Here is a 27,083-nt window from a genome sequence, read left to right on the forward strand (position 1 = left end):
AGACTCTGCCCTCACTGCTGACTGTAGGCAGCCAGGAGGCTGGAAGAACACAGCTAGCCAGGCAGCATCAGGAGGTGGAGAAGTCGACGTTTTGGGTGTTCCACTGCACAGTCTGTTCAAAAGGTGCCCACTCTGAATAAGTTATCCACCTTACACCTGAAACGTTGACTTGTCCACCTCCTGATGCCGCCTGACTTGCTGCCTTCCAATCTCCTGCCTGTCTACTTTGGATTCCAGCATCTGCAGTTACTTTGTTTCACAGCTCGCTGTGGCAAAGAGTTCCAAAGACTCAGAATTCTCTGAGAGAAGAAATTCCTCCTCATCTCAGAATTAAATTGGTGTCCATTTCTTCTAAGACTCTGCCCTCTTCTGCTTGTAGAATCTCCCATGAAGGGAAACAGTCTTTCAGCAGTTATCCCATTATGCTTCTTACGAATCTTACGTACTTCAATGAGACCGCCGTTCGCGGTGAGACAGATATTTTAAAGGAGTTGATTAAAGGCAAAATTATGGGGAACCTCTAAGTGTGAAATTAACACTGAGCGCTATCAAAACTCAGTAGGCCTGGTAGCTTCTATGGAGAGAAAAATCATAAGATGGCAGAAGAGTAGCAGCACAGTGGGTGCCTGCTCACATGTGGCTCGTCTGCTCTGTTCATTTTTATTTTTATGTTTATTTCTTTCACTTTTATTGCTGTCCTTTCACTTTTTGTCTCCTTAATCTAATTTGCAGCACAGAGGAGGTATCTTGGAAGTGATCAAGACAGTGTGAAGAGGGCAATCTGAACGTGATGGCAAGAGAGGTCTCCAACGTGGACAGCAGTCATCGCAAGTGATGGGAGAGTGGGAACAGGCAGCCCTAAGCAGTCCGAGGCAGGGAGAGCGGGAGTCGGCAGCCCCAGGGGTCAGCGGTGAGGGTGGGAGCGGGTAGCTCGAGGTGGCAAGAGTTGGAGCAGGCTGCCCAAGGCAACGACTGGGGCAAAGTTGACCCCTTGTGAGGAGTGCAAGCCCAGTATGGCGAGACGCATGTGATGTTGAACTATTAACTGTGTTTCTTTGTTATTTGTCTATGTTTTAGTAAGAAGCACTGTTATGTCTAACTTCTTAATTTTCTTTCTTTGTTTTTCCACTTTGCACCAAGAGTCTGTGCCTAAGTACATTTATACCTACGATGGTGCCGTCAGTGACAGCTTGTAAACTTTTCACTGTATTCATGTCAGTGAGCGCATGTGATAATAAAGCTAATCCAATTCAAAAAACAGAGCCAAAGCAAAGGGAATGGTACAACTTCTTCAGAACTGATAAATAAGGGAATCAGAGGTTGGGGGTGGAGGGAGGTGGAGGAGGGTTGGGAATGGCATGCAAATAGATTTGAGGATTTTCAGATCAGCTTGCTCTCATTAGATGGGAGGAGAATTGTTGGATTAAATGACCTCTTTCTGCACCCATGTCTCACTCTGTGTCCCTCGCTCTCACTCATTCTGTACCTGCTTCAGAAATTGTTCAGCATTGTGCCTGCGCACGTGTCCATTACCCATACAGTACTTACCTTGGCAACAGCAGTGTGGGCATTGGGACTGTGTCATCATCGAGTGGCTAAGGTGATAACATGAACTTCATGGAAATTTGATTGCATCCTGAGAGGGCAGACAAGGTCTGCGGATTAACACATGAACACAATGTCAGTAGTTTTAACTTGTAGATTTCAAGTCTTATTGAGTCTGATATTTTCAGAGACTTTTTTATGTTTCTGCAGGTCTGATATAGAAAACCACTGTTATTTTCTATATTAATAGTTTATCTCTGTAAAGAGACATATTGGGCAACTAATGAGTAATATCAACAATGGTGTCTCTGCAAATCCACTGTGATGACAGGCTCTCCAATATAGATTCCCTCTCACAGGCCAACGTCCCCAGTATCAAGACACTGGTTGTGATCAGTCAGTTGCATTGGCAGGTTATGTCATTCATAAGCCTGACACAGGATTTCCAAGGAGAAAGTGAGGACTGCAGATGCTGGAGACCAGAGTTGAAAAGTGTGGTGCTGGAAAAGTGCAGCAGGCCAAGCAGCATCCGAGGAGCACTTTTGGGCATAAGCCCTTCTTCAGGAATGAGGCTGGTGTGCCAAGCGGGCTGGGATAAAAGGTGGGGGGGGGAGGGGGGGATATAATAGGTGGAAGGAGGTGAGGGTGAGGGTGATAGGCCGGAGAGGGGATGTGAGCGGAGAGGTCGGGAAGAAGATTGCAGGTCAAGAGGGCGATGCTGAATTCAGGGGTTGGGATTGAGATAAGTTGGGGGGAAGGGAAATGAAGAAGCTGGAGAAATCTACATTCATCCCGTGTGGTTGGAGGGTTCCTAGGCGGATGATGAGGCACTCTTCCTCTAGGCGTCGTGTGGCCAGGGTCTGGCGATGGAGGAGGCCAAGGACCTGCATGTCCTTGGCGGAGTGGGAGGGGGAATTAAAGTGTTCAGCCACGAGGCGCTTGGGTTGATTGGTGCGGGTGTCCCAGAGGTATTCCCTGAAACATTCCGCAAGTAGGCATCCCTGAAACATTCCGCAAGTAGCCTACTTGCGGAATGTTTCAGGGAACACTCTGGGACACCCGCACTAACCAACCCAACCGCCCCATTGCTGAACACTTTAACTCCCCCTCCCACTCCGCCACGGACATGCAGGTCCTTGGCCTCCTCCATCGCCAGACCATGGCCACATGACGCCTGGAGGAAGAATGCCTTATCTTCCGCCTAGGAACCCTCCAAGCACACGGAATGAATGTAGATTTCTCCAGCTTCCTCATTTCCCCTCCCCCCTGAAGAAGGGCTTATGCCCGAAACGTCGATTCTCCTGCTCCTCGGATGCTGCCTGGTCTGCTGCTCTTTTCCAGCACAGGATTTCCAAACCAAGCTCTTTAATGTGGATTTGCATGATCACAGCAAGAAATATCCAGGAGGGCAGAAGAAACGGCTCAAGACCTTCTTCAGATTTTTGTCAAAAAGAAGCGATATTCTCATCGACTCAGGACAATCTCTCGGTCAATGGCATTTAATTTGGAGAAACATTTATGAAAAGCCAACCATTTTGTGCATCTCTGATGATCCCGGAGCAATAATAAACATTAACCAGAGCCCATGAAAATGCTTGCATCCAACCAACTCATCTCAGCTAATACCACCTGCCCCAACCAATGTCAGTGATTGTGGATCCAGTACTGAAGTGTTGAATCACTTCAGCATCCGTGGTGCTGGAGTGGAAGAAAGTCATCCGCGAATCCCAGTGACTGTTTATGTGAAAGATCGGGTTTTCCAAAATGCACCATTGTAAGTACAGGACAGACATTGAGAATAAATTGCTCTGGATGCTGTAATTATACTTTTCAGTCTGACAGTAGATATCACTATCTTCCACACACTCCACCCTTATCTAAGTTTGGAATGCTAATTCACCTGACTATCTTTCAGCTTTTCCCCAAATCTCCTTCAGTGTAGATGCAGGCTTTTGCATTCAGAATCACAGTCAATTACTGTAAGAAGTGTAAGCAGGAGGAGACAAATTAGCCCCTCGAGCCTGCTCCACCATTTAATACGATGATGATTGATTTCAACTCAGCCTCAACTGGACTTTCCTGCCCATTTTCTGTAATCCTTCAATCCATTACTGTATCTCTTCATTAAGTTAGATTTGCTATATTTATCGGAGCATGTATTTTGTCACAAAATGCAGTGAAAAGTATTGTACAATATCGCCACTCTCCAGTGCTATCTTAAAACACAGAATAATAAACCACAACGCAGAATATAAATGCCAAAAAATAAAGAAGATGACAATTTGATTTATTGTCACTTGTACCGATGTACAGTGAAAAGCTTTGTTTGCAAGCAGTAAGTACAGGTCATACCGTTAAAAAAATGCTTGGATAGAGTGACGCATTCAGGCAATACCAGATATACAGGACGCGCATGAGGCAAGATCAACATTAACAAGATCAGCCTAATTTGAAATAATAAAGTCCATTCATCAGTTTGATAACAGCATTGAAGAAGCTGTTCTTGAACCTGCTGGTACTTGCATTCAAGCTTCTGTATTTTCTAACTGTCAGAAAAGGTTTTAGGAGAGCATTACTGGGTTGAGAGGGATCTTGAATGATGTTGTCAGCCTTCCTGCGGCAACGAGAAATGTAAATGGAGCCCATGGATGGGAGGTTTGCTTCTGTGATGATCTGGAGTGTGCACACGACCTTCTGCAGAGTCCAACTGTCCTCGGATGAGCAGTTGCCACACCAAACCGTTATGCATCCGGTTGACATGCTCTCTATGGTGCATCTGTAAAGATTGGTGGTCATGCCAAATTTCCTGAGCTGCCTGAGGAAGAAGAGGCATTGTTGTGCCTTCTTGACCATCGACCTACAATGTCCAGGACGGGTTGTCAGTTATCGTTACACCTAGGAACTCAATGCTCTCAACTCTTTCAACCTCTGTTCAAATGATGTAGATGGGTGCATGTTCTCCTATGTTCTTTCTGAAGTCAATGATCAGTTCTCTTGTTGTGCTGACATTGAGAAAGAGGTTATCATTTCACCACGTCACCAAGCCCCTTATTCTGACTCATCGCTATTTGATATCCGTCCTACCATGGTGGTGTTGTCAGGAAACTTGTAGATGGTGTTTTTTCAGAATTTTGTAACCAGTCCATGGGTGTACAGGGAGTACGTTAGGGGACTGAGAACACATCCTTGGGGTGACTCAGGTGGGGGGTGTAGGTACCAGTGCTGGGTGTTATTGTGGAGGAGTTGCAGTTGTCTCTCTTTACTATGGTCTATGGGTCAGGAATCTGAGAATCTGACTGCAGAGCTACAGCTGAGACCTAGGTCTTAGAAGTTTGAAATCAGTCAGGAGAGGATAATAGTGTTGAAGGTGGAGCTGTAATCAATGAGCAGGAGTTTAATATAAGTGTCCTTGCCATCCAAATGTTCCAGGGATGAGTTCAGGGTTAGGGAAATGGTGTCTGCTTTGGACCTGTTACACTGGTAGGCAAGTTGCAAGGGATTGAGGCAGGTTAGGAGATGATAGTTGATCTGGTCTGTGACCAGCCTCTCGAAGCACTTCAGGATTATGGGGTCAAAGCCACGAGGCAGTGGTCATTAATGTACATTGCATTCTTTCTTAGTTACTGGAATGATGGCGGTCTTTTTGAAACAGGTGATGATTTCAGCATGCGGAGAGTTTGAAGATGTCAATGAATACCTCCACCAGCTCGTCTGCAAAAGATAAAAGTGCTAAGCCAAGGATGAAAAATGAGGACAGGGAACCCGATCATGCTGTTATGAGTGATGGGAAGGGGCAAAGGCAAAAGTACTGGTGCTAGGTCAACCACAGTGGGTGGGAAATCATGGTCACAGAAGAAGCAAGCCACATCAGTTTTGGAAGGTGGCATCATCTGAATAGATGTGACATAGGTGAAGGAACTGGGAGAATGAGATGGATTCCTTGCAGAATGTGCTGTGTGACGAATTGTAGAGAAGGTAGCCATGGGGGTCCTTGGCTTTGTAGTGAATAAAACTAAAAATCACACAACACCAGGTTATAGTCCAACAGCTTTTTCTTAGATTACTTACAGTGTGGAAACAGGCCCTACGGCCCAACAAGTCCACGTTGTTCCGCCCAAGCGCAACCCACCCAGGCCCCTACACCTAACACTACAGGCAATTTAGCATGGCCAATTTACCTGACCTGCGCATTTTTGGACTGTGGGAGGAAACCGGAGCACCTGGATGAAACCCACAGAGACAAGGGGAGAATGCGCAAACTCCACACAGTCACCTGAGGCGGGAATTGAATCCGGGTCTCTGGCGCTATGAGGCAGCAGTGGTAACCACTGTGCCACCCCCTTGCATGTGTTACACTGCCACCTGCTGGTCTGGTACACTCACTCACAGGATGAGGGTGTCACTGCACAGGCCAGCATGTCTTGCCCATCGGGCTGTTAAGAGTGAACCACACTGCTGTGGGTCTGGAGTCATATGTAGGCCAGACAAGGTAAGGATAGCGTTTCCTTCTCTGAAGAACATTAGTGAACCCAAATGGGTTTTTTTTTTGACAATCAGCAATGGTTTCATGATCATCATTAGACCCTTCATTCCAGATTCTATACTGACTCAAATTCCACCATCTGCCATTGGTGGGGTTTGAACCCAGGCCCCAGGATGTTAGCTAAGTTTCTGAGTTGCCGGTCTCATAGTAAACCCCTCAGCCATTGGTGGGGTTTGAACTTGGGTCCCAGGGAGTTAGTTAAGTTTCTGAGTTACCAGTCTAATGGTAAACCATTATTTGGGACTATAACCTGGTTTTGTGTGGATTTTAATTTTGTCCACCCCAGTCCAACACTAGCATCTCCACATATTTGTAGTGAATGGAGAGGAGCAGTTCATTCCACAAAATGGAGGCAAGAAATGGAAGGGAAGGGTCAGAAGTGGACACAGAGGGAGGGTGGATCCCACCACTCATGACACAACGGGGCCCGGCTGATTGACGGCGCGTCACTGACCAATAGGAGGGGAGGCAAGCGGGCTGGCGGACCAATTGGAAGCAGCTAAGCCTCCAACCAAAGGGGGTGAATGAGGGGGCAGGGCGGGAAGGAAAGGGTCAGAAGTGGACACAGAGGGAGGGTGGATCCCACCACTCATGTCACAACGGGGCCCGGCTGATTGACGGCGCGTCACTGACCAATAGGAGGGGAGGCAAGCGGGCTGGCGGACCAATTGGAAGCAGCGAGCCCTCCAACCAATGGGGGTGAATGAGGGGGCAAGGCGGGAAGGAAAGGGTCAGAAGTGGACACAGAGGGAGGGTGGATCCCACCACTCATGTCACAACGGGGCCCGGCTGATTGACGGCGCATCACTGACCAATAGGAGGGGAGGCATGCGGGTTGGCGGACCAATTGGAAGCAGCTAAGCCTCCAACCAACAGGGGTGAATGAGGGGGCAGGGCGGGAAGGAAAGGGTCAGAAGTGGACACAGAGGGAGGGTGGATCCCACCACTCATGTCACAACGGGGCCCGGCTGATTGACGGCGCATCACTGACCAATAGGAGGGGAGGCATGCGGGTTGGCGGACCAATTGGAAGCAGCTAAGCCTCCAACCAACAGGGGTGAATGAGGGGGCAGGGCGGGAAGGAAAGGGTCAGAAGTGGACACAGAGGGAGGGTGGATCCCACCACTCATGTCACAACGGGGCCCGGCTGATTGACGGCGCATCACTGACCAATAGGAGGGGAGGCAAGCGGGCTGGCGGACCAATTGGAAGCAGCTAAGCCTCCAACCAATGGGGGTGAATGAGGGGGCAGGGCGGGAAGGAAAGCGTCAGAAGTGGACACAGAGGGAGGGTGGATCCCACCACTCATGTCACAACGGGGCCCGGCTGATTGACGGCGCGTCACTGACCAATAGGAGGGGAGGCATGCGGGTTGGCGGACCAATTGGAAGCAGCTAAGCCTCCAACCAATAGGGGTGAATGAGGGGGCAGGGCGGGAAGGAAAGGGTCAGAAGTGGACACAGAGGGAGGGTGGATCCCACCACCCATGTCACAACGGGGCCCGGCTGATTGACGGCGCGTCACTGACCAATAGGAGGGGAGGCAAGCGGGCTGGCGGACCAATTGGAAGCAGCGGGCCCTCCAACCAATGGGGGTGAATGAGGGGGAAGGACGGCGCGTGATCGGTGACGATTCCGGGGCCGTGCCGCCGTCATTGGCGCCTGACTTGACTATAGGAGGTGGGTACGGAAAAGCAGGAGTTACTGCGGACACCGAGAGGAAAATCGAGTCAGTCCGGTTCTATGAACACCCGGCGTAGGTCCCAAGATCCACATTAGAAACTCCCGGTCACGCGTTTGCAGCAAACGGGAACGGGCTGCTGGTCTCAGGTTGTCATAGGCCCCGCGGGTGCTGCCGCCATATTTGTTAGGGGCAAGATGCGCCAGTGCGCACGCGCATGCTTCCGGGGTGGGGGCGGGGCGATTTGAGGAGGGGCATTGAGACAGCAAACTGAAACCAGGAGAAGTGCATGTCTTTTGTAGGTGCCTGTGCTGAACTGACAGTGATTTTTTTTTTGTTGTTTTGTGAATCCGTTTTACAGAATATTAATTGAGAGCAATTTGCAGAATGGGATCTCAAAACAAGATCTGTCAGCGCACCCTTTGGGATGTGAGTATCACTGGCATTTAACTGTGGAAGGAAAAAAAGGTTTGTTCTGTTCTGGGCTGTAGGAAAACCTCCCTGATATGTCCAACTCGAAAGCAGCAAGACATTCAAATTTGTCGTAGGGCATATGCTCAGTTCTGGGCCCTGCAGCTGAGAAAGGAAACTTTTGATTTGAGGGGTGGGTGGGGGGAAGGGACTGTGGGTCTGGTTAGCACCGCTGTCTCACAGCGTCAGGGACCCAGGCTCGATTCCTGCCTTCGGTGGCTGTGTATGTGGAGTTTGCAGATTCTCCCCGTGTCTGCGTGGGTTTCCTCTGGGCGCTTCAGTTTCCTTCCGCAATCCAAAGATGTGCAGGTTTGGTGAGTTGGCCATGCTAAATTCCCAATAGTGTTCTGTGATGTGTAGGTTAGGTGTATTAGTCAGGGGAAAGAACAAAGAAAATTTACAGCCCAGGAACAGGCCCTTCAAGCCTGAGCCGATCCAAATGTACTGTCTAAACTTGTCGATCAATTCCAAAGCATTTGTAACCCTCTACTCCCCACCTACTCATGCAACTGTCCAGATGCATCTTAAATGAATCTACCGTGCCTGCCTCTACCACCTCTGCTGGCAATGCGTTCCAAGTGCCCACCACCCTCTGTGTGAAGTACTTGCCGCGTGTTCCCCCTTAAACTTTCCACCTCTCACCTTGAAAGCATGACCTCTGGTTATTGAAACCTTCACCTTGGGGGAAAAAGCTTGTCTCTATCCACCCTGTCTATACCCTTCATGATTTTGTAAACCTCAATCAGGTCCCCCCTCAATCTCCCTTTTTTCTCGTGAAAATAAACCTAACCTACTCAACCTCTCTTCATAGCTAGCAGCTTCCATACCAGACAACATCCTCGTAAACCTTCTCTGCACCCTCTCCAAAGCTTCCACATGCTTTTGGTAATGTGGCGACCAGAACTGTACACAGTATTCTAAATGCGGCCGAACCAATGTCTTGTACAATTTTAACATGACTTGCCAGCTCTTATACTCAATACCCCGTCCAATGAAGGCAAACATACTAATTGTCTTCTTGACCACTCTATCCACCTGTGCAGCAACCTTCAGGGTACAATGGGCCTGCACTCCCAGATCTCTCTGCCCATCAACCTTTCCCAAGGCTCTTCCATTCATTGTATAATTTGCTGTAGAATTAGACTTGCCTAAATGCATCACCTCACATTTGTCTGGATTGAAAGCCATCTGCCACTTTTCCGCCCAACTCTCCAGTCTATCTATATTCTCCTGTATTCTCTGACAGTCCCTTATGCTTTCTGCTACTCCACTAATCTTTGTGTCATCTGCAAACTTGCTGATCATACCAACAGGGGAAATGTAGGGCAAGGAAATGGTTTTGGGTGGGATGCTGTTTGGAGGGTTGGTATGGACTTGTTGGGCAGAAGGGCTTGTTTCCTCACTAGGGATTCTATGATTCTATAAATTCTTCATTTGTAAATACCTATAGACTTTCTTTTAAAATTCCTTATTGACTTAGATTCCACTTGAATGGGTGCTGGAATTTTCCAGATCCTGACAAATCTTTGTCAATCCTGAACCTCCTGAAGTCCATGTTGAGTCTGAAGGGTTATAAAGGGATGAACTGAAAGATGAGGTGCTACTCCCTGAGCTGCTGTTCAGGTGCTTTGGAACAGTAAAGGAGTCTGAAGTCTGTGTAGGGTGTGAGCAGATAATGAAAATGACAAGGCTTCACTTTGAGTACTCCTTGGGTCAATGAGAGTGCTTTGGATTTGGATGACAACAGAGAGGGAGGCGAGACAGGGAGAAGGCGCAGCTGAAAGATCGAGTGCGGTGCTCATGCTCAGTTTGGGCCATTCAGAAAGTGATACAGTCCCAATGGAAAGATCCAATTGGTAAGTGATAAGTGCAGAGTATTTTCTCACAGGTTTGAAGTATAATATATCAGCTTCTGTAAAAGCAGGGGCTTTCAGTTTTAACAGAAATGCTTAAAATGAAGGAAGGCCTTTTGTTCAATTAAATTCTCTTAAAGGGAGTAACTGTGTTAATTTACAGGGAAGTAATGACAGGAAACCCCAGACCTCTGGTATGTACCAATTGCACAATATGGGATTTAACGGAAGCTTCTGGCGTTACTGACCCCTACATATGCAGGAAGTGTGTCCACCTACAGCTGCTGGCTAACCACTTTTCAGAGCTGGAGCTGTGGGTGGACACACTGTGGAGCATCTGCCACACTGAGAATTATACAGGCTGAAAGGTATAGGTGACCATTAGGTAAAGTAAACTGCACAGGAAGGAAGTGCAGGAGTACCCAGTAGTCATCCTCCTGTCAAATAGATATACTGCTTTTGCTACTGTTGGGAGTGGTTGGGGATGGCCTCGGGAAACCCGCAACAGCCACCTTCATGGCACCACATTTGGTCTGCGGCACAAAAGGGAAGGAAAAAGGATGACAGGTCTACAGTGACAGAAGATTCAATAGTCAGGGATACAGACAGCACTTCTGTGGTATGTCAGATCTCTAGCACCAGGATCTGGGATATCATGTAGCAGCTGCTGGCCATTCTGGAGCTGGAGGGTGAACAGCCAGTAGCTGTGGAACACGTAGGTACTAACAGCACAGATAAACAAAGGGATGAGGACGTGAAAGCCGAATATCGGAAGATGGGAGATTCATTAAATACCCAACCTCAAGTAGAATAATGTCAGACTTTCTCCCAGTGCCAGATCTAGCAAGAGCAGGAATAAGAGGACAGATGAGATGAATGCAAATCTGCACAAATAATGTAACAGAAGAGTTTAGATTCTGGTGGCATTGGGCTGTTTTTGTGGGAGTTGGTTCTTGTATAGCCTAATCCATTATCTCCGGGCAGAGATGGAACAAATCTCCTCTTGGGGCTTTTGCTCATAACTTTGGGGTGATTTTAATCTTTTATAGCAGGCAAGTGGGAACTAAAGTGTAGGCTTAGATGGGCAGATTCAGATCAGGAAATGTGAGGTACAGTTAGTTATTGATATAGTCAGCAGCTCAAAGAGACAAAAGAAAGAAGGATTAAACAAGTTTAGATTTTCTCTTTGTATATCTGTCCTGAAAGCTCAGGGATACATCTGGTGAACATTCTTTATTCTCTCTCAATGGACTGGGCGTCCTTCCTTGGGAAAGAAGAAAGGTGCACACTATACTCCAGATGTGGGCTCACCCAAAGCCCTTACAGAAAGATACCCTCTTCCACTAGTCAAAAACTCTCATTATGAAGGCCAAAGTATCGTTTGCATTCTTCATTGCTTGCCATTCCTGCCTGCTTACTAAAATAGAGAGGCACAGAGCTACATGGAACTAAATTAGTTCAGGGTCTCGGATAGAAAATTGTTGAATGCAATATCCCCATGGTATCTATGCTGGTCATCAAGCACCAATTTTGTCTATTCGCATTTTCTGGCATTCAGCATGTAACTTATTGCGGTGCCTTGTATGACCATCTAAACATTTCTACAAGGTTGCAACTGTTCCTACATCTGTTACTATTTCAGATACTGGCAGACCTGCTGAATGTCTTCACCATTTTCTGATTTGACTTTGATTTTCCACCATTTTGTTTAAGCACTTCATTTTGTAGGTCTGCAGCAAATGAACAGATGTTTTGGTTCAAGTTGTCCGTGCCAACCAGATATGTTAGACAGATCTTGTCCCATTTGCCAACATCTGGCTCAGGTCCCTCGAAATATTCCTCTTCATGTACCCATCCAGATGCCTTTTAAATTTTGCAGTTGTACCTGTCTCTACTACATCCCCGGTAGGTCATTTTATACAGGCACCCTATGTGTGAAAAAATTGCCCCACAGGTCCCTTTCAAATCTTTTTCCCCCCCTCACCTTAAGCTTATGTCAGCTAGTTTTGAACTCCCTTACCCTGAGGAAAAAAAGTCCTTGGCTATTCATCCATTGCATGTCACTCATGACCTTATAAACCTCTCTCAGGTCATTCCTCCACCTCTGACATTCCAAAGAAAAAAGCCTCAGCCGATTCAGCATCTCTATGTTTCAGCTCTCCAATCCCAGCAACAAAATTGTAAATCTTTGCTGAATGCTTTCAAGTTTAGAAACATATTTTCTACAGCAAAGAGACCTGAACTGAACGCAGTATTCCAAAGTCGGCCTAACAAATGTCTAACACAGCTACAGCATGAGGTCCCAATTCTTACTCAATGCACTGACTGACAAAAGCAAGCATTGCTAATGCTATCTTCACCAATCTGTTTTTCTGCAACACCACTTTCAATGAACTCTGCTCTTGTTATTAACCCTTCGGAGGGATTGACGAGTACGGGGAGAAATCAGTAAAAGGCTTGAGTTCTAAATCTATAAAATGCCTATCTTTTGTGCGTGCCCCACGTTCCTCTTTGGCTTTTGTTTTCAGTAAACACTGATTGATTCATTTCCCTGAAGATGATCTGGGAACCAGTTCAGTTTTAATGATAATGCCTCCGTATCATCTCCACAACTGACCAGGTTCTCTTGCTATCAGTTTCACAACCCTGTGTTTTCTTCTATTTTTTCTAATACATCTGTTTTGCTTTTGAAAGGTTGATGACAATTGCAGGCTTCAAATGAAACCACATCCAAATCTGGCGGTCACTCTGTTTATCACAACGTAATTATCTCAGGATTTTGAACATCGAAGGAAAAGCACCATTCTCACCGGGGAAGAACACATATTGTCTGTGTGCGGAACAGTCTGTGAAAATTAATCTGAGATGACCAAACATCGACGCAGTCACACTGGGGAGAGACTGTGGAAATGTGCGGATTGCGGGAAGGGATTTCTTTACCCATCCCAGCTGAAAACTCACCAACGCAGTCACACTGGGGAGAAGCCATTCACCTGCTCTGATTGTGGGATGGGATTCACTCAGTCATCCAGCCTGCAGGTGCACCAGCGAGTTCACACTGGGGAGAGGCCATTCACCTGCTCAGTGTGTGGGAAAGCATTCACTCAGTCATCCAGCCTGCGTATGCATCAGCGAATTCACACTGGGGAGAAACCATTCACTTGCTCTGATTGTGGGAAGGGGTTCATTCTCTCATCCCACCTGCAGATACACCAGCGGGTTCATACTGGAGAGAGACCGTTTACCTGCGCAGTGTGTGGGAAAGCATTTGCTCGGTCATCCAGCTTGCAGATACACCAACGACTTCACACTGGGGAGAAACCATTCATTTGCTCTGACTGTGGTAAGGGATTCACTTCGTCGTCCAGTCTACTGAAACACCAGCGAGTTCACACTGGGGAGAAGCCATTCATCTGCTCTGTGTGTGGAAAAGGGTTCAGTCGCTCATCTAATCTGGTGATACACCAGCGAATTCACACTGGGGAGAAACCATTCCCCTGTTCTGAATGTGGGAAAGCATTCAATTGCTCATCTAATCTGCTGATACACCAAAGAATTCACACTGGGGATAGAAGATTCTCCTGTTCTGAATGTGGAAAAGCATTCAATTGCTCTTCTAAACTGCTGATACACCAGCGAGTACATACTGGAGAAAAACCATTCATCTGCTTGGATTGTGGGAAAGCATTTGCTCAGTCAACCATTCTGCTCATACACCAGCGAATTCATGGGAGGGAGAAGCCATTCACCTGCTCCAATTGTGGGAAGGGGTTTACTCAATCATCCAACCTGCTGAAACACCAGCGAGCTCACACTGGGGATAAACATTCACTCAGTCAACTCACCTGCTGATACACCAGCCTATGGAGAGACCATTCACTTGTTCTGTATGTGGGAAGTGATTTTGAACTGTTAACACTCCAGTAAACTGACTCTAGGTGGATCCCAATCACGTGCTGTGTTTGTGTAAAAGGCTTTGCTGTTTTCTAACACATTTGCAAGTTCAGAAAGAACTCGCACACTAAGGAATGAACCTTTGTCATTGGCCATTTATATTGACTTTATTAAAGTCTTTAATATAGTCATAGAGATGTACAGCATAGAAACAGTCCAACTCATCCATGCTGACCAGCTATCCCAACCCAGTCTAGTCCCACCTTCCAGCACATGCCCCATATCCCTCCAAACCCTTCCTATTCATATACTCATCCAGATGCCTTTCAAATGTTGCAGTTGTACTAGCCTCCACCACTTCATCTGGCAGCTCATTCCAGCTATCACTTTGTGTGAGAAAGTTGCCTCTCAGGCATAGACTTAGAGTAAAGTGACGTCTTTTTAAAACTGAGATAAGGAGAAACTTAATCAACCAGATAGTGGTGAATCTGTGGAATTCATCACCACAGAAGGCTGTGGGGGCCAGGTCAGTGAATATACTTGAGACTGAGATAGATATCTTCTTGAGTATCAAGGGTGGTGGGGAGAAAGCTGGAGAATGGTGTTGAGAAATGTATTAGCCATGATTGAATGATGGAGTAGACATGATGGGCTGAGTGGCCTAATTTCTGCTCGTATTTCTTATTGTGTTATTGAACTACATCTTCTGCATCTCTGATAATTTCAGTTCCTATTAACTGATTGCTTTGGTTGATTGCTTCCCTGCTCGCTGAGTTGGAAGGTTCATTTTTCAGATGTCTTGTCACTATACAAAGTAACATCTTCAGTGAGCCTCAGGCGAAAGAACTGCTGATGATTCCTACTTTGTTTATTTGTTTGGGTTTCTTTGGGTTGGTGATGTCACTTCCTGTGGTGATTAGCACTTATTTTTTACTGAACATTATAGTATACACAATATTCTGAGTAGGGACAGGATGTTCGGCCCAAATTCACAATACCATTGTGCCAATTGCAATTCAGTCTGGAGAACATATAAATAGAAGTTTGCAAAATCATGAGAATGAATAGAGTGATTCATCAAGGCATTTTTCCCAGGGCCGTGCAGACCAAAACTGGAGGGCACAGATTTAAGGTGGGATGGGGAAGTATTAGAAGGGACCTGAGGGGCAACCTACCCATGTAAATGGTGGTGTAGGTTTGGAATGAGGTGGTAGTGATGTGTACAGTTACAGGTGCTGCTCAATGTCCTAACATAAAACACATCCTAGTGGCCAGTAGAACCCACAGGAGGCTCTGGAGCGTCAAGAAGTGAAAACCCACAGACATTGATAAGTGCATGAGGTCCATTGTTGCGCAATTTCCCATTTCACGGCTACCTCATTCTATGGGCCTGTTTTGTTAGATATTTCATCTACCTGAGGCTTTAAGTTTAGAGTTACTTCGATTGGACTGGAATTCAGTGACCTGCAGTACGTATTCCAGGAGATGACCAACACGTTTCAGATATTTAGTTCCACCAACAATGTCTTCATCTATGTGTAGCTCAGAATACGTTTCTAGAGTACCTGAAGAAAGTTCTGTCAACTATTTAAAAAAAAACGCCTTTTGTAAACTGCTATCACATCTCTGGATGCTCCCTTCCCCCTTGTTCTGTACTGGTGGAGTTTTTGTGAGGATGAGAGCAGGAAAGTTGTTTCTCATTAAATTCACACACGCCAACGTAGTCACTCTTTAAACCAGACCACTGAGCATTCTAATACATTGGCTTCCCTTCCTAATAAGCAATTCCACAGATTCCTAGTTGTCTTAAATACATTTTCTCTCTTCCCTTACACTTCATTTTCCCACAGTTTCGCTTGTTGCAAGCTTAACGCATGTCCCAAATTGCCAAAGCACACCACCTTCAGTAATTAATCCCCACATGAAAATCCTCGTGTCCCCACTCAAAATAAATGGCATTGCGAATTAATGATGACCACAAATCACTTGTCAGGAAAGGAAAGTCATCTGGTTCACTAATGTCCTTTAGTAAAGGAAGCTCTTCCTCTCACCTGGTTCATTAAAGTCCAAGTGTGGCACCAGACCACAACAATGTTTTTGACACATCACTTTAATGGAAGGCAACAATGCCCACTATCACGTGTCAAATAAAAAAAATCTATTGCTACATTTCTCTATTCACTCAACATATCTATCTCGCTCTGCTGGTTTCTAAAAGTATCCTGCATTTGAAAAGGAGAAGTGGGAAATTGAGCTTAAAGGTGCTGCTTGTAGCTGATTTTTGTTAAGTGATGGTGTTTCAAATTAAAGTGAGGCTGAGTATACTGATAGGAAGAGAACAAGGTTAAAAATCACACAACACCAGGTCATAGTCCAACAGGTTTATTTGAAAGTACGAGCTTTCAGATAACTGCTCCTTCATTGGGTAGCTGGTGGAGGAGGATCATAGGACACAGGATTTATACGAAAAGATCAGTGTCATGCAATGAAAATAATATATTGAAAAAACCTAGATTGCTGTTAAGTCTTTCATCTTTTAGAATGGCTTGCAGGTTTCGGTTCATTAATATGTATATCCCAGAGCTTCTCTTAAGTCACATTCTTGAGATAACATTTTATTTAAAACAGGTGACATGTCGGCTCGGATGTATTAAAGGTGTGAGGTTAGAGTCTATCTGTATCCCAATCTTGAGTCAGACTGTTACTATTTCTAAAGTGGGAATTTATAAAATGTTATATGGATTGGCTGCCTATAGGTTGTGTGCTTCTTGTGCAAAAATAGAATGCAAATATAATTCTTCAAATGTAAATTCACCCCATAGACTTATTTGTTTGTGTGTGTGTATTTGTGTGGGAGAGAGAGAGACTGACTGTCAACATGAGTGTGTGCATGTGAATGCATGTTGCACACTTTCCTTTCTTCGTCAACATTACTAATACATTAAGAGGGTGGAGGGAACTTCTGTGGGGAATGTAGATCAGAAAGAACCCTGCCGTACTGATCTTCATAATCAAAGTATATTGCAATGAAAAGTTGCATAGGAAGAAACGGTCTGCATGGAAACTTTCATATGATGTTCACACCATCAACTGTGAAACAATAAATGGATGGTACACAACGACATAGTTATGTCTGAAGACCATAGCTTGCACGATGAAGTCTGCATAGACTTTTATCGAGATTTTCAACTGAGCAAACCTATGTGTATAACTCTTCTTTTTCTAGTCATTCATTGCCTCTGAGATTCCCTAAATACAGCTCCTACTCCCCTTGTTTCTATGACTCCAACTCTTACATTCCCATTCTCTCTTTCCTTCTCCCTCATGATGTTTCGGCTTCCCACTCTCGTTTTTCATCATGCTGTGTGGCTATGATGCTTAATACTTCAAGATGCCTTTCATGAGTACTTAATTGTTCCTGAAATAATGACCAACGTCTAAACATGCTATAAAGTTTTATGAAACTCAATTTGTATTCTCTCGTGTTCCATGAAAATAGAAGCGATTTTGTTGATACTTGCAAAGTAATTACGAGGCGTGGTAGTTGGAGGCTGTTTCCACTCCCTGGAGGTTCATGTAGCTGTGGACTTAATCTCAGGATGAGTCGGAAGCCAATTTATATAGAGGTTATGAAGAACTTCTTCACTCAGAGAGTAGTGCATCTTTAGAAGTATCTATCTCCGAGGACTTTGAGGTTTAAATCGATAAAGGTCTTGGGACTAATGACATCAAATTACAAGAAGATGGTGCAGAAAAGTGGCATTGAGGTAAATGAGAGCAGGCTGGATTGTTTTGAATGACATACCCCTCAGATTACTCCAATCAACTCAACATCTTATCATTTCTGACAATTGGAATGTATGCTATTTTTTCTGGGTTTTTTTTTTGCCACGGGAAAAGTCTATTTTATTCTCGCCTTATTTTGAATAGGTCTATGAATTTATTTCCCATTTTCTTACCCTCTTTATATCCCTTTGAAATCTGTTTACGTCTCTTGCTAACTTACTATCCACACTAATAACATTTAAACGTAAAACCTAGATGCAGATATCCTATTCTCTACCAATTGTAATGATTTAAGCGGACCAGGGAGGCAGTGCAGTACCTGTTTCTTAAGGGTACTTAAGAGCGTTCAACAAATCCTGGCCTTGCTATCTACATTGTAATCACTTTGAAGAAAAACGTAACTGATAGGTGAAAGGTATTTCAGTATAATCACAGTCCACTCCGTTTTGATATAAAGGCATTTTTAAGAAAAAAGAATGCTAAATGCATCAAAAAGACTGTGCTTCCAGATTTAAAAAAAACTTCATTTCAAGCTCTGATGCATAAATATAAAAATATTTATTTATACTCTGATGATTGTATTCCAGTTCTCGAGCTTTTTTTGGCTGCATACCCCCTCAACTCTTATTCGGGTCAATAGAAAATGACATGAACTACATCCAGAGGGACAGGAGGAACTTCAACCAAAGAACGATAAGGCATATGAATAGAAACAAATCACTTTCACCAACGAGTCAGTTCCATATGAGATAAGGAGCAAGAAGCATCGACGTTTCGGGCATAAGCCCCTCGTCTGCCAACGGGCTTATGCCCGAAAAGGTCGATTCTCCTGCTCGCCGGATGCTGCTTGACCTGCTGTGCTTTTCCAGCACCACACTCTCGATTCTGATCTCCAGCATCTGCCGAACTCACTTTCTCCTTATGAGACGCCTTCTCATGTTAGTCAACCAGAATGTTCAATACTTCAACTGTAAATGTTTTAAAATATTTGTGCGATAGTAAAACAACATAAACTAAAACTCTCATCAGTACGCCAAATCGATTAAATAACCTGGCACTTATAAGCATGAAGTAATTCGGAACGCTGCAGAAATAAGATGAAACAGTTAAAATAACTGATCCAATAGTTGGTTTTGTTGTGGGACGAATACGAAATTTGCAGTGAACAAATCATTCACATATACAATTAATTGCTTCTCATGTCAGTTCGAGAAATGGAAGGCAAGAAACAGTGAGTTTTTACGGAGCTGTAACTGATCTGCATGCTGCACCTTAATAGTCCGTCTGGTGGTTCTCATTTAAAATAACTTAGGAGTGATTGGAATGTGTCACTGAGCTAAAACATGAAGCTTCAGAAATGGCTTTAAAAATATAGGACCAGGCAACGGGCTCTTATTTACCATTTCCATTCTATTTTCACCTTTATTCGTGCACCGGGTAAGAAATGAATCGTAAGTAAGTTATTTTATTTTTGTGTTGTAAATCTGCATGAATTTAATTTCTTCCCTTTCATTAGCAGACTAATTTCTTTTCCAGCATTCCACGCTCTCTGATTGTAAGAGATTTCAACACATTTAATACGTATATTGTCATATTATGTGACATTAGATGGCATGATGGCAAATTGTAGAGCAATTGTATATTGATGTTAAAATGATATTGTTCATTTATTAATCTGTGCTGGAACACGAATAAAATGTTGATTGGTTAGATATTTGGCAAAATATCATTACAATATAGTTTGAAAACCCATTCAGCGTGTTCAGTCTTCTTTAGAATAATAACAGTATTATGTTGCATGAATATTTAATGTCAGAATGTGATCTTCGAATTTAATTGTGCAGACATTTGAAACCTGTGAGCGTAGGTGCAAGATATATTAGCAATTGTGCATTTTGGCTTGTCCTGCTACGTTTTGTAAATGTCTCTCTTAATTTGGAAAATCGATTTTTTTCATCATGAATGAGCTGTTGCTGGCAAGGGGAATATTGGTAGCTTATCTTTAATTTTGACTTCAGATTAGTGTTTGCTTGTTTCTTCATCCCTTGAACTGCACTTGGAGATCTGCTTAGAATGTCTGACAAGCAAATTTGATTTCGAAATGCGTAAGACGACACTCAAAAGGTTGACCAGTTACTTTATTTAAAGGTTTTTGGTGTACTGATGAGAGTTTTAGTTTATGTCTGCTGAATGTTTCCCCCACAGTTTCTGTGCCCAAAGTCCGTCAAATTCTCAGTTCTTTTCCTCTCTGTGCCTGGGCGTAAATGCCATGCATATCTCCATTTCTGTGAAGCATTTGTGATGTAAACGTATGTGTGTTTTTAAATATTTGTGCAAAGAACAAAGAAAATTAGAGCACAGGAACAGGGCCTTCGGCCCTCCAAGCCTGCGCTGTTCAGATCCGTTATGTAAACCTGTCACTTATTTCCTAAGGACCTGTATTCCTCTGCTTCCTGCCCGTTCATGCATCTGTCTAGATACATCTTAATAAACGCTATCATCCCCAACTCTACCACCTCTGCTGGCAACGTGTTCCAGGCATCCATCACCCTTTACATATCTCCTGTAAACTTTTCCCCTCTCATTTTGAACTCGTGACCCCTAGTAATTGAGTCCTCCACTCTGGGAAGAAAACTTCTTACGATCCACCCCGTCTGTACCTCTCATGATTTTGTCAAACTCCATCGGGTTCCCCCTCAACCTTCGTCATTCTGATGAAAATAATCCTAATCTGCGCAAACTTTTTTATATAGCTGGCGCCTTCCATGCCAGGTGACATCCGGGTGAACCCACTCTCCACCCTCTCCAAAGCATCCACATCTTTTCGATAATGTGGCGACCAGAACTGTATGCACTATTCTAAATATGGCCCAACCAAAGAATTTGACAGACTTTGGGCACAGAAACTGCGGGGGAAACATTCAGCAGACGTTTCAAAAACCAAAGTCTTATACAACCGTAACATGACCTGCCAACTCTTGTAGTAAATACACTGTCTGATGAAGGAAAGCATGCCGTAAGCCTTCTTGACCACTCTATTGACCTGCGTTGCCACCTTCAAGGTACAATGGACCTGGACACCCATATCTCTCTGTCCATCAATTTTCGTCAAGGCCTTTCCATTTACCATATATTTCGCTCTTAAATTGAATCTTCAAGACCTCACATTTTTTCGGATTGAACTCCACCTGCCATTTCTCTGCCCAACTCTCCAATCTATCTATATTCTGCTGTATTCTCTGATAATGCCCTTCATTATCAGCTACTCCACCAATCTTAATGTCGTCTGCAAACTTGCTAATCAGACCACGTATACCTTCCTCCAGATCATTTGCGTTTTTCACAAACATCAGTAGTCCCAGCACAGATCCCTGTGGAACACCACTGGTCACACATCTCCATTTTGAGAAACTCCCTTCTTGTACTACTCTCTGTCTCCTATTGCCTAACTAGTTTTTTTATCCGTCTAGCTAACACGTCCTGGACCCCATGTGACTTCACTTTCTCCATCAGCCTACCATGAGAAAACATATCAAACGTTTTAATGAAGACCATGTATATGGCATCTATGGCCCTTCCCTCATCAATCAACTTTCTCACGTCTATTCAATTCTATTAAATTGGTAAGACATGACCATCCCTGCACAAAATCATGTTGCCTGTCACCGATAAGTCTATTTTCTTCCAAATGGGAATAAATCCTATCCCTCAATAGCTTCTCCAGCAACTTCACTACCACTGACGTCAGGCTCACTGGTCAATAGTTACTTAGATCATACTTGCTACCCTTCTTAAACAAGGGGACAACATTAGCAATTCACCAGTCCTCCAGGACCTCACCCGTGTTCAAGGATGCTGCAAATATATCTGTTAAGGCCCCAGAAATTTCCTCTCTCGCTTCCCTCAGTAATCTGGGATAGATCCCAGCTGGACCTGGGGACTTGTCCACCTTGATGCCTTTTAAAATACCCAACACCTGCTCCCTCCTTATGCTGACTTGACTTAGAATGATCAAACATCTGTCCCTAACCTCAATATTCATCACGTCCTTCTCTTCGCTGAATAACCAATACAACATACTCATTAAGAATCACACCAATTTTCTATGACTCCACGCATAACTTTCGTCCTTTGTCTTTGAGTGGGCCAAACCTTCCTCTAGTTACCCTCTTGTTCCTTACATATGAAAAAAAGGCTTTGAGATTTGCCTTAAACCTGTTTGCTAAAGATATTTCATGACCCGTTTTAGCCCTCTTGATTCCTCATTTCAGTTTGGTCCTACATTCCCGATATTTGTCCAAAGCTTCATCTGTCTTCAGTTGCCTAGCCCTTATGCATGCTTCCTTTTTCCTCTTAGCTAGTCTCCAATTTCACCTGTCACCCAGGGTTCCCGAATCTTGCCATTTCTATCCCTCTTTCACAGACATGTCCGTCCTGAAATCTAATTAATCTCTCTTTAAAAGCCTCCCGCATATCAAACCCCCACATACCTTCAAACAGCTGCTCCCAATCTACATTCCCCAGCTATTGCCAAGTTTTGGTGTTGTTGGCCTTCCGTCAATTTAGTACTATTCCTTTCGGACCACTCTGGTCATTGTCCAAGAGTATTCTAAAATTAATGGAATTGTGATCACTATTCCCAAAGTAATCCCCGAAGGAAACATCAAGCACTTGGCTGGGCTCATTCCCCAACACCAGGGCCAGAGTTGGACTTTTAACTCTTCTCGAAGTCACTCCTGGATGCTCCTTAAAAATTCTGCTCCATCTAGACCTCTAACACTGAATGAATCCCAGGCAATGTTGGGAGAACTACAATCTACTATCACCACCACTCTGTTGCTCCTACATCTTTCAAGAATCTACTTGCATATTTCTATCTCTATCTCATGCTTGCTGCTTGGAGGCCTGTAGTATAATCCCAGCATTTTTACTGCATCTTTTCCATTACTGAGCTCTGTTCATATCGCCTTCTGAGTATCATCTTCTTACGCATTTCAAAATCAAATTTGCTTGTCAGGCATTCTAAGCAGATCTCCATCAAATGCAGTTCAAGAGATGAAGAAACTGAGGGACAGGATGTACATGTATTTGGAAAGGCAAGGACTGATTAGGGATAGTCAATATGGATGTGTGTGTGGGAAATCATGTCTCACAAACTTGATTGAGTTTTTTGAAGAAGTAACAAAGAAGATTGATGAGGGCAGAGCAGTAGATGTGATCTATATGGACTTCAGTAAGGCGTTCGACAAGGTTCCCCATGAGAGACTGATTAGCAAGGTTAGATCTCATGGAATACAGGGAGAACTAGCCATTTGGATACAGAACTGGCTCAAAGGTAGAAGTCAGAGAGTGGTGGTGGAGGGTTGATTTTCAGACTGGAGGTGCTCGTGTCCTCCTTCTGCACACTTGTGATATCCTCTCTGGCCAGTAATGCAACTCGTCCACTCCTTTTGCCTCCTTCTCCACCCCGCCTGAAGCAACTATATCCTGGGATATTTAGTTGGCAATCGTGTCCTCCCTCAACCATGTCTCCGTAATAGCAATACCATCATACCTCCAGGTACCACTTCAAGTCCTGTTCATCTGCCTTACCTACTACACTTCTTGTGTTAAAACAAATGCACCTCAGTCCCTTTGAGTTCACCATCTGCTCCCTGCCTAATCTTATCTGTAGCAATGCGTGAGTAGGCTGACATTAAATTAATACGTGTGCATGTGGTTGTATGTCTAAGATTTGTGCGTGTGGGTTTAAGTGCTTTGTTATTTGTCAGTTCATTTGAGCTGTCATACTTTCTGCTTTAGTTTAACAGTTTGTGCGTTCTATACAATGAACACAAACGGCGCTCACTTAAATTTCAACCAAGATTCCTCCTCCTCACCAATGCAGTTATACTTTTTTATTCATGCTTCGGACATGTCTTTTGCTGTCTCAGCCAACAATTATTGCTCGTCCATATTTGCCTCTGTATGAGTATCACTAAAGCATATCAAACCTTCGACTGTGTCTGAAGTAAGGTTATCTCTCTATCCCTCTCTCTGTGTGTGCGCGTGTGTGTGTGCATATATGTGTGTGTGTATGTGTGTGTTTATATTTGTCTATCTCTGTGTGTGCTTGTGTATTCAGGTCATGATGCTATGCTTTCTTTATGCATAGGCGTCCGATAGTGCTGTGCCAAATTCCACCTACAAAACACATGGAGGACAATTCTAAATTGGAGAAAGGCCAATTTTGACGGTATTAGGTGAGAACTTTCGAAAGCTGATTGGGGGCTGATGTTCACAGGTAAAGGGACGGCTGGAAAATGGGAAGCCTTCAGAAATGTGATAACGAGAGTCCAGAGACAGTATATTCCTGTTAGAATGAAAGGAAAGTCTGGTAGGTACAGGGAATACTGGATGATTAAAGAAATTGTGGGTTTGGATAAGAAAAAGAAGGAAGCATATGTGAGGTAGAGACAGGATGGATCGAGTGAATCCTTAGAAGAGTATAAAGTCAGTAGGAACATACTTAAGAGGGAAATCAGGAGGGCAAAAAGGGGACATGAGATAGATTTGGCGAATAGAATTCAGGAGAATCCAAAGGGTTTTTACAAATACATTAAGGACAAAGGGGTAACTAGGGAGAAAATAGGGCCCCTCAAAGATCAGCAAGGCGGCATTTGTGTGGAACCGCAGCCGGGAAGGAAAGCGGTGAGTATTTATACTCACCCTTCGAAGCCATCGGTCATTTCCAGTGCGAGCAGCAGCGAAGGTAAGACCGTTTGGTTTTAAAAGTACTTACCGGTAGCGGGCAGCGGTGTTTTATTTTCTCTTTCACTCTCTCTTCACAGAAAGAGCGGGAGCACCAGGGGGAAGTGACGACGACCAGAGGGGCAGCCGGGAAGGAAAGCGGTGAGTATTTATACTCACCCTTCGAAGCCGTCGGTCATTTCCAGTGCGAGCAGCAGCGAAGGTAAGACCGTTTGGTTTTAAAAGTGCTTACCGGTAGCGGGCAGCGGTGTTTGTTTTTTTCTCTTTCACTCTCTCTTCACAGAAAGAGCGGGAGCACCAGGGGGAAGTGACGACGACCAGAGGGGCAGACGAGACCCGGAAGCAGTTAGTGTAAGCTTACCTGGGTAGGTTTTTTCCCCCTTTAAAAGCACGAAGGAGAGGAACCCGAGGCACTACACGGGTAGTGCCCCCCACCCGCCCTCCTCCTCTAACCTAATAATAACACCTGTTGTGGTAAGTAGGTAAGTGCTGAATTTTGCTTGTTGTATTCTTTAGACCCAGTTTTTTTTAAAATAAAAGTTAGCTTTAGAGGGATGGCAGTGAAGGCAGTGCAATGTTCCTCCTGCAACAGGTATGAGGTGAGGGATGCCATCGACGTCCCTGCCGATTACACTTGCAGGAAGTGCACCCACCTCCAGCTCCTCCAAGACCGTGTTAGGGAACTGGAGCTGGAGTTGGATGAACTTCGGACCATTCGGGAGGCAGAGGGGGTCATAGATCAGAGTTATAGGGAAATAGTAACTCCAAAGATGGCAGATAGATGGGTGACAGTGAGGGGGACTGGGAGGAAGCAGCCAGTGCAGGGACCCCCTGCGGCCATTCCCCTCAAGAACAAGTATACCGTTTTGGATACTTGTGGGGGGGATGACTTACCAGGGGTAAGTAACGGGGCTCAGGTCTCTGGCACGGAGCCTGTCCCCGTTACTCAGAAGGGAAGGGTGAAGAAGAGCAGAGCAGTACTAATTGGGGACTCGATAGTTCGGGGCACAGATAGACGGTTTTGTAGGAACGAGAGAGACTCACGTTTGGTATGTTGCCTCCCAGGTGCAAGGGTACGTGATGTCTCTGATCGTATTTTCCGGGTCCTCTCTCTCTGTGTGTGCGTGCGTGTGTGTGTGTGCATATATGTGTGTGTGTGTATGTGTGTATTTATATTTGCCTATCTCTGTGTGTGCTTGTGTATTCAGGTCATGATGCTATGCTTTCTTTATGCATAGGCGTCCGATAGTGCTGTGCCTAATTCCACCTACAATACACATGGAGGACAATTCTAAATTGGAGAAAGACCAATTTTGACGGTATTAGGCAAGAACTTTCGAAAGCTGATTGGGGGCAGATGTTCACAGGTAAAGGGACGGCTGGAAAATGGGAAGCCTTCAGAAATTTGATAACGAGAGTCCAGAGACAGTATATTCCTGTTAGAATGAAAGGAAAGTCTGGTAGGTACAGGGAATACTGGATGATTAAAGAAATTGTGGGTTTGGTTAAGAAAAAGAAGGAAGCATATGTGAGGTAGAGACAGGATACATCGAGTGAATCCTTAGAAGAGTATAAAGTCAGTAGGAACATACTTAAGAGGGAAATCAGGAGTGCAAAAAGGGGACATGAGATAGATTTGGCGAATAGAGTTCAGGAGAATCCAAAGGGTTTTTACAAATACATTAAGGACAAAGGGGTAACTAGGGAGAAAATAGGACGCCTCGAAGATCAGCAAGGCGGCATTTGTGTGGAGCCGCAGAAAAAGGGGGAGATACTAAATGAGTATTTTGCATCAGTATTTACTGTTGAAAAGGATATGGAAGTTATAGACTTAGGGAAATAGATGGTGACACCTTGCAAAATGTCCAAATTACAGAGGAAGAAATGCTGGATGTCTTGAAACTCAAAAAGATGGATCAATCCCCAGGACCTGATCAGGTATGTCCGAGAACTCAATGGGAAAATAGAGACGTGATTGCTGGGCCTCTTGCTGACATATTTGTATCATCGATAGTCACAGGTGAGGTGCCGGAAGACTGGAGGTTGGCTAACGTGGTGCCACTGTTTAAGAAGTGTGGTAAGGACAAGCCAGAGAACTATAGGCCAGTGACCTGACGTCAGTGGTGGGCAAGTTGTTGCAGGGAATCCTGAGGGGCAGGATGTACATATATTTGGAAAAGCAAGGACTGATTAGAGATAGTCAACATGGCTTTGTGCGTGCGAAATCATGTCTCACAAACATGATTGAGTTTTCGAGGAAGTAACAAAGAGGATTGATGAGGGCAGAGTGCTAGATGTGATCTATATGGACTTCAGTGATACGTTTGACAAGGATCCCCATGGGAGACTGATTAGCAAGGTTAGATCTCATGGAATACAGAGAGACTGATTAGCAAGGTTAGATCTCATGGAATACAGAGAGAACTAGCGATTTGGATACAGAACTGGCTCAAAGGTAGAAGACAGAGGGTGGTGGTGGAGGGTTGTTTTTCAGACTGGAGGCCTGTGACCAGTGGAGTGCCACAAGGATCGGTGCTGGGCCATCTACTTGTTCTTATTTA

The 27,083-nt window shown here is 44.6% G+C and overlaps 1 protein-coding gene across 1 annotated transcript in view; it reads left to right on the forward strand.

Moving 5' to 3' along the window:
* Positions 1-14,243, forward strand: part of LOC122543700 (zinc finger protein 585B-like) — a 59,988-nt gene extending 45,745 nt beyond the window's left edge. Inside the window, exon 7 of the mRNA XM_043682489.1 lies at positions 12,958-14,243. Coding sequence (XP_043538424.1) covers positions 12,958-13,944 — 987 coding nt within the window. The 3' untranslated portion in view covers positions 13,945-14,243. The remainder of the gene's footprint in view (positions 1-12,957) is intronic.
* Positions 14,244-27,083: the final 12,840 nt, after the last annotated feature.

Source organism: Chiloscyllium plagiosum, chromosome 44, assembly GCF_004010195.1.
Source record: "Chiloscyllium plagiosum isolate BGI_BamShark_2017 chromosome 44, ASM401019v2, whole genome shotgun sequence".
Taxonomy (NCBI): domain Eukaryota; kingdom Metazoa; phylum Chordata; class Chondrichthyes; order Orectolobiformes; family Hemiscylliidae; genus Chiloscyllium; species Chiloscyllium plagiosum.